At 42.2% G+C, this 8,342-nt stretch overlaps 2 protein-coding genes across 4 annotated transcripts in view; both read right to left on the bottom strand.

Moving 5' to 3' along the window:
• The window catches only part of LOC107833334 (nuclear factor 7, ovary-like), a 13,598-nt gene extending 12,997 nt beyond the window's left edge, over nucleotides 1-601 (bottom strand). The window contains exon 1 of one of the 3 annotated variants that reach the window (XM_016662256.1): nucleotides 13-601. In XM_016662256.1, the coding sequence (XP_016517742.1) occupies nucleotides 13-291 (279 nt within the window). In that variant the 5' untranslated portion in view covers nucleotides 292-601. The remainder of the gene's footprint in view (nucleotides 1-12) is intronic. The other 2 variants (XM_016662257.1, XM_016662255.1) reach the window with 2 other exon arrangements.
• The window catches only part of mmp24 (matrix metallopeptidase 24), a 31,905-nt gene that overhangs the window by 3,640 nt on the left and 19,923 nt on the right, over nucleotides 1-8,342 (bottom strand). The window contains exons 6-9 of the mRNA XM_007574942.2: nucleotides 7,214-7,375; nucleotides 5,908-6,122; nucleotides 3,104-3,242; nucleotides 2,059-2,325 (exon numbers count right to left, since the gene is read on the bottom strand). Coding sequence (XP_007575004.1) covers nucleotides 2,059-2,325; nucleotides 3,104-3,242; nucleotides 5,908-6,122; nucleotides 7,214-7,375 — 783 coding nt within the window. The remainder of the gene's footprint in view (nucleotides 1-2,058; nucleotides 2,326-3,103; nucleotides 3,243-5,907; nucleotides 6,123-7,213; nucleotides 7,376-8,342) is intronic.

The raw sequence follows: 8,342 nt of genomic DNA, 5'->3' as shown, positions 1-8,342 counted from the left end.
CAGACAGAAGAGTTTGAGTTTCTCAGAGTGCAGAGAGCAGAGATCCGTTGGGATTCTCTGGTCTCTCTGCTGTAGGAATGATTCACACAGGTTCTTCAGAGCCAGATTACGAGGAGGATCTTTGGTGAATGATATGGTCTTACAAACTGGACACTCTCTTGCTGGTTCCTCTCTCCACCAGTTCTTCAGACACTCCCTACAGAAGCTGTGGCTACATGACAGAACAACCGGATCCGTAAAGACGTCCTGACAGACCGGACAGCAGAGATCCTCCTCTAATCTGGAAGCCATTTTGTCTCTGAGTGAAGCTGAAAACACAGAAGGTCCAGTCAGTCTCGGCTCCCTCCCTCCTCTACTAACTTCCCTCAAAGTGACTCTGAGTGTTTTGGTCCAACTCACCTTCAGTGTGAGCAGCTTGAAGCAGCAGAGCTGGAGGTTTCCACTTTTCCCTCCTGCAGCTGGACTCACTCAGAGGAAGCTGCTAGTTTGGTCTGAAGGTGAATCTGATCGACTCTCTGCAGGAACCAACGATCAGAAACTGATTCCTGCTTTGGTTCAGGTGTGTTGGATGGTGGAGCTTAAACCTGCTGCCTCACCCGTACCTTAGACGTGTTTCCTAGCAAAGTTCATATTTCAAACTTTGAGCTGCTATAAAACTCAATAATTTACAGGTTTTATATTTGTCTGCTTAAAAGAGAACAGAACTTGCAAGTCTCTTGTGAAGGAAGGAATTAAAATCTACAGAAGGTCTAGGGAAACTGTCCAGATTCAGACCTGCCCACCACTTTGAAAAGCCTTGTGCTAAAAGGTGCTTTGCAAATAAAATTTGAATGATTGAAAGAAAGAAAAGACAAAATAAGGAGAGGGTACAGATATGAATGGGCATCTTGATTTCAAACTCTGCTCTAGACACAAATCGCTTCAATCACAGCATAACAAAAACATATAAAGAGGCGACTAAATCATCTTATCAAACCTTTTCCACCTCAGACAGACCTTAAACAAAGTTGTATTTCCTACTTGTGAGATGATCCTGCTCACTTAGATCCAATATAATGTTTTGAGACCAGTCCAAGAGAAATGTCCCATAGCTGAACCCGATGGGTGTCCCCCGCCAGGCACCAGCACCTCTGGTGACCCTAAAGGGATACGGGATGATGGACGGGTGGATGAAACAGCTGGATATTTTTTGTTCAAAGTCATGACTAAACCTCAGCAGAGGTTGCTGGACAGGACAGGGCCGTGTATGGATGAACTCAGAGTGTCAGGCACACGTACAGCTGCTTTTTAAAGTTCCCCAGGCTATAAGGTTTTAACAGTCCTTTCTCCATCCAACAGAAAACGAAGGGTACTGTTCACCTACCCTTCAGTGAGGTAAATGATAAATGGTGCTTTATCAAGACCAGAGAACCATGAAACGCTTCACACCACATTCATCCATTCACAGCAAACTGCTGGCAGTAGCCACAGCTTCCCTGGGGCAGAGGACAGACTGCCCGGCACTGGCAGCACCGTGACCTCTGACCAGGCAAGGCAGGTGAAGCGTTTTGACCAAGGACACAATGACAAAGTTGGATGGAGAGGGTATCAAACTGGCAACCTGCATTACGGGAACCGTCATCACCATCGTTCCATGATGTTGGCCACACTGGTCACACAATAGTCTGCGGTAAGACAACTTTCTAAAAAAAGTTTCTACATTAAATCTCTTGAAACCTGTGTGTATACTGCATCCTTGTTAAGCATTTCTGGGAGAACTTTCGAACCTGAACGTTATCTTTTAACAGTCTGTCGCTTTGTAGTTTATTTCTAAATTAAAACTTTGATTGTGTTACCTCAATCATTTCAAATAACAACCCTCTGCTGACGGAGATGCTCTATTTTTCTGATGCTTGATGTTCTTCACACCACCTCAGTTAAACTGGCTTTAGGGTTTAGTTCGGCTACAGAACCTGACCCAGGACTCTGTCCTGCAGAACGCTTCATCATGGCTGAGCTGACGGTTCTTATTTCTACTGTTTTAGACGTATTGAAAAGCGACATCATGCTGGTACTCACATCCCTTTCTGGTGGTGAAGGCTCCCTGGGGAGAGTCAGGGACTCCGTCCCACACACTGATGGGCTTCGGGTATCCTGGGTCCACCGTCCGCTTCTCCTCATTGTAGCGCCAGTACTGGTTTCCTTTGAAGAAGTAGGTTTTCCCGAAGACCTCCCAGCGGACGGCGGCATCGATGCCATCTTTGGGGAGGAAGCTGCCCAGCTCCATGAGGCTCTGAGGGTAACCCGGCTCGGCCTTCACCTCCTTAAACACCCAGAACTTATCACCTGAAATAAAAACAAAGGAGCAAATCAACATTTTTTATCTTGATTGATCCTTTTTAATGTTTGTGCCTAACATCTGCACTCAAACACAAAATCTTAACAAGTATTTTTGGTCTAGTTTCTAGTGCAAACATCTTAGCTCACTTGCAATAAGACAAAACTAATTTACAAATAAGTTTTCAGCAAGGTATAGGAGTTTATTTTAAGTCAATAATTCCTTAATACTGATGTATAAGTTTATTTGCATAACACATTTCAGAATCAAGGTAATTCAAAGTGCTTTACATCACAAAAACACAAAAATAAAACATCATACAACTGAGAAACCAGAAACAAACATTACCATCATCAAAATCATCAACACGTCGAATATGTTGGTCAACATTTCATTTATTATGGTTCAGAAGCTAAACAAGTGGGTTTTTGGTTTTTGTAGCATGGGGAAATGTCTTGTGATAAGTGAAATTATCAACTAAATTATAAATGAAATTATGTCAACAGCACAGGGGGAGATGGCATCTCATGCAAATCCTCCAAAGAGAAAGTAGCATAATTTAGAAACAAGAAAGATCTGAAAAACTGGACAAAAGAAATCCCAAATTATTCATTAATTTAAGTAATAAAGAAGAACATTGAGCTACTAAACAACTTGAAACGTGTTGGATATCAAAGTCATTACATTTCTGGTTCTTTTTATGTCCTGAATTCATAGCAACTAAAACCACTGGAAGTGTTTGCAGGCTGATCAGTGATCTCCTGGTTTCTGTTTAATTTCTCCTACCTTTGAAGAAGACAAACTTTCCGTCGGACCTCTCGTAGGCAGCGTCGATGCGAGGAGGCAGGCCCTTCCAGAACTGGTCGATCTCTATGGGATAACCCTCCAGGACATTGTTGTTCTTCAGACGCCACAACCAGCGATCCTGAAGACAAGAAGCAGAAACATCAGCCTTCATTCACCAGCCTGAGCTGCAGCAGCACAGTAACTGGAGAGTTGTTTTCTGCTCGGCAAACAAACCGGACCAGATATCTTCAATTAAACCAGAACTGTGTCACTTTGAAGGACCCAGAAAAGGAGGATTTCCTGGCTTCTTTCACACCAGCACAGTTCAGTCCGCTTTAATCGACCTCCAGTCTGTTTATCTAAAGTCCGGTTCAGTTGAGAAGGTGTGAATCGAACCAGAAAAAGCAAACTCTGATCCTCCAAACCTCGGTCTGGGTTTGGTTGAAGTGAACTCTGGTTTGGTCTGAATGCCTATGTGAACACCAAGCGGACCAGAGACCGCTCCATAAAAAGGAAGTGGACAACAGTGAAGGGCATTCTGGGTAAATTCAACCAAAACAAACGCGGTAGCCTAGTGCTAGCAGGAGAAATGGCTCGTGGACTTTAGCCATGAAAAAGGATCCCTAAAATCTGACGCCTCCATTTTGTTTCCATTTGGTAAAAGGAAGTTGCGCTCTGTGTCTTCAAAGGTTTTTGAGTCGTTTCTTCAGTGGTTCTTGGTGCTGACCTTTGAACCCCTCCCAGATTGGCATTGTGTTAGCACACGTCTGGATGCTCAAACACAAATTTGCTTTGGAAGATAAATAAATCAGGTTATAAATTATGTTTTGTTCCCGGTGAGGTTGAATTTACTTAAATTCATTACCAGATGAGCATCAGAACACATTCCTATGTTTTCCTATAACATCTGATGTAACATTCATCCTTAATCTGTTCCTATCTTGAATAAAGTCACGCTGAAGCATCAGCCTGTCTGATGTCTGTCAGGCAGCCTGTCAGGCATCAGCCTGACAGACGGAGGACAGGTGTGGACAGATGAGCTGCCAGAGGAGATGAATATTCTCAGTGACAGGTGATCCTGAAGGTAGACGGAGAGCTAGATCAGTCTGTGACCTTTTTTAGAATTCAGTTTAAAAATCAGAGACGTGAATGGATTTTTATTCTTCCATCCGTCACTAAGAGTTAAACACTGTATCTGTTGCATTAACACATTTTCTGCAATTTCTCTATAATTGGGAACATTTACTCACTGTTGCTTCAGCGTTTATCTGTAGATTTAAACAGACTGTTTATTTCTATTAACTGCTATTAACTTTAACGTTCCAATAACATAGAAAGTAATCCTGGTTCAATTCTTCTGTTTCTTCTTGTGCCTCTTCTCAAACATAATATCATCAAAAACAAACCTGGAGTTTCGCCCTCATTCTTTAAATCCCATGGCAACTATTTAGCTAAAATGTCTGGGGGGACGTAGCTCCGCCTTCGAGGTGCAGCTCCTCCCGCACTCAACTCCTTCAGACTAGCCAGCAGCAATTAGCAAATGAACTGCTGAGTTCATTACTACTACTTGTCAGTGAAATGCTGGTAAAGATGTTGTTAAAGGGTTAATAGAGGAGCCATGTTGGGAAGACTTCCTGAGAGGAGCTGGAGTTTTTAAAGTAACAGAAGCTCAATTTCAAGGCATTAAATCTGGAATTGAAGTTTCTTTCATATTTGATATATAGCATCTTTATAACAATTGAAGGTATAAAATGCTATAAATTGTCAATATGTGGCTGGAAAACACAAGGATTTCCTCTCCACTGTCGCCCCCTGTTGGCCCAGAAGAGAGAGTGCTGCAGGTTTATGACTTGATGCTTTGCTAGGTTTCCTTAGATAGAATATTTTTGTCTCTCTCTGATGGACACAATGACCACCTGACTACTCTTGCACTAATCTGACCTACTTTTAAAAAGAAAGAATGAACAGTCAGAACAGAATAGCTTAACGTTGAAGCTTCATTTCTCTGCCTCACATGCAGACCAGTGAAAGACAAAGAGAATGCAAAAATATTCCTCTTATTAGAAATTAAAAACAATAAATTAATAATCATTAGACTTGACTTAATATAAAAGTCTTTAACTGTAGTTTTGATGTAAACCAGCTGCTGCATTGCTCATGTGGTGAGACACGGTCAGCTGCTGTGATGTTGGAGGATCTCATCAATGTTTCAGAGAAAATGAAAAGTAGGTCATTTAGTTTCAACCACATCAGCAGCGAACAGAGCTTCATATCAGCAGCTAGCAGAAAGTTAGCTCTGGGAAGCTAGCAGATCTTTACTTGAGTAGCTAGCAACTTTAGAGCAGCTAGCAGAGCATTAGCTCAGGAGCTAGCATAACTTAGCTTAGCAGTTAGCAAACTAAAGTTCAGAAGCTATCAGAGCTTCACCTCAGCAGCTCGTATAGCTTAGATTAGAAGAGTTTTAACTAGCAGAGCTTTAGCTCAGCAGCTCCTCTCTGTGGCTCAGACCCAAAATGTTGAAGTAAACTCCTTCAGGAAGGCGTGAGGCTGGGATTCAAACCGAGGACCTCTCTGCCGCCACACCACCACAACGCAGCCCCTCCTAACAGATCAGTTTTATCAGTTCTGTTAGTTTTGTGTAATTAGTGGAAATGTCAGTGTCCACATTCTTCCATCTCTCTCTCTAATTAACCTTTCATCTCTCTCATCCTGTGACTCAGCCCGATATTTAATGTTCTGGATCATTATGTCTCTGGGTCGGGGGCAGGACCGGGCCGGCCCGTTCTGTTCTCGGTTCGGCTCACTTTGAAAACGAACAGTTCGTTTCTGAAGAACGCCACGGTGTTGAAGTTCCCGTCGCAGATGTTGGGCTTTCCGTTGCCGGGCAGAGCGGGCCGGTCGCCGGGCGGCCGACCCGGCCGGGCGACCCGGTCCGGATGGCATTCCGAGGTGGAGTGAGTCCGTCGGGAGGGAAGCGTGGGCAACGGCCGGGTGGGTTCCAACATGGGGGTGGGGATCCCTGAGTGGGACGGGAAAAACACAGAGAGGGACCGAGGGGGAGGGGTTACTTTACTGTCACAGAGGATCCATCCATCCATCCATCCATCCATCCATCCATCCATCCATCCATCCATCCATCCATCCATCATTTATGTTCTCTGTTTATTCTTCTCGTTCTTTCTTCAGATTTTTCATCAGTTTTGTTTTTCTAATAACCCTTTATTGGTTTTTTAGCATCAGATATTGTTTTGATGTTCTCTGCGGGTTCTTTATGTTGTATTTTTGTCATTTTTCATATTTTCTAGCTGTTCCTTTAATGTTTCAGTCTTCAGTCTATGTATTTCCTCTCTTTTCTCTGTGTGGTTGTGCTGAGCAGAAACGTCTTTGTTCAGATTATCTGAACGCCGTTTATGGCCTGAATAATGTCCGTCTGATCTACAAACGGCTCTTTGACTCCTGCATCTTCACAGAGGAATAAAACCCGGCCGTGTTTTTTCTCTGAAAGGTGGAAATGCCAAACAACCAGAGGAACTCAGTCAGATATCTGCACCGAACACTGAGCTGCAGAGAAAAGATGCTGCTGATCTCACGCTTCCTGTCAATATTTCCCTGAAATGTCAGTTGTGCATCATGACCTTTAAGGTGATAATCAGTTTTTTTTTTTCAGGCTCTGATCATTAAGTGAATAAGAGGGAATCTAACCCTGACACTTTCTCTTCCTTCTCTTTGTGTCAAAATAAATAAGTTTTTCACCACATTTCCACCAGCGTCATGATAATTATTCCTCATTTGCAGACAGAAATCAAAGTCAGAGTTGATGAAGACGGCGGCCATCTTTGTGTCTCCGGCATAAACACGTTTTCCAGGCAGAAGCTGCTGGTTCCGATCCGTTTTCATCCTTCAAATGAAGCCAGGCTGTTGAATATTCTCCATAATTCAGCTGCTCTCTGGGCTCCAGCATTAATAATTCACACAAACAGTTTGCTGTTTTGACTTTTGCACGTTTTTGCTTTTAGATTCAGAGTGAAATGTTGTGTTCATGAACACCTCAAAGAATCCTGCTTCATCCTGCCAGTTAAATTTTTCTCTACTTGTGTCGTGTTTCCTCACCGTAGATTTTCTGAATGCCCTGCAGGTCGTCCATTGGCAGCTTGAAGTTGTGCGTGTCCATGTACTGGTAGAAGGGAGCCATGATGGCGCTGGGGTCGTTGGAGTGCTCCAAACCCAAAGCGTGGCCTAGTTCATGCACCGCCACCAGGAACAAGTCATTACCTGGACAGACAGACGGCAGAAAATCAAAGATGGCGTCCAACACACTGAACCACTGATCTGCAGCTGGTTTGTTAAATTCACAGTAAAATCTGTTTCTATCACTCTCCTCTTCAAAGTAATACCAGTCCCAAACGAACACACTGAGTCTTTAAATATATCATCTGTGAGAGAATAAATTATTCAGATCTCATGAAACGGCAAAAATGTTGGATCTGGAGAAGAGAAATATCTTTATATTTGATGTAGGAATCCTGCTGAGCAGCAGTTAGCGCTCTGAACAGGAAGTTTAACACATTTTCCACTAATAACAATAATAACAACAACAATAATAATAATAATAATAATAATCTGTAAGGTGTCCTACGTCACCCTCCTTTAGCTCATTGCATCAGCAGTGAGCTAAAGATTAAAAGTTATATGCTAAATTCACTTGCTGATAACAGGAAATGGACTTCCAAAATAAAAGCTGGGTTTTCCAAAGATCTTTATAAACTCCTGCTTTTGAATTTCTTCCTGTCACATCTTAATCATCGTTTCAGCCCAACATTTCAACAGAAAACAAAGAATGAGCCGAATCCAGATGTTTACCAATGAATCTGCAGCAACAGAGATGCATCAGCGTTGAAGGATTCACTCTCTTTTATTTTGATAGTGCACTTCCACGCTAGTGAATTTACACATTAGCTAAACTAGCTAAATGTTTAGTTTAAAAACTAAATACATAGTTTACGCTGAGTGAATATTTACTTACTATCATAGCTCAGAGCTAAATTGGAGCCATTTCCATTGCTAATTAAATATTTAGTTTAAAACTGTGACTTTCATAAATGACTGAGTAACATGGTGAAATATGACTTTAAAAGATAAAATCTTATTGTTTTTTTCTTATGACAAGTAAACCAATTATTTCTGTTATTTTTTTACTTTGTAGCTTTAGAAACGGCACCCCATCTAGTTTAGCTAAACT

Source organism: Poecilia formosa, unplaced genomic scaffold, assembly GCF_000485575.1.
Source record: "Poecilia formosa unplaced genomic scaffold, Poecilia_formosa-5.1.2 Scaffold365, whole genome shotgun sequence".
Taxonomy (NCBI): Eukaryota; Metazoa; Chordata; class Actinopteri; order Cyprinodontiformes; family Poeciliidae; genus Poecilia; species Poecilia formosa.
Note: the sequence above shows the minus strand (reverse complement) of the source record. Positions and strands in the feature narration are given on the sequence as shown.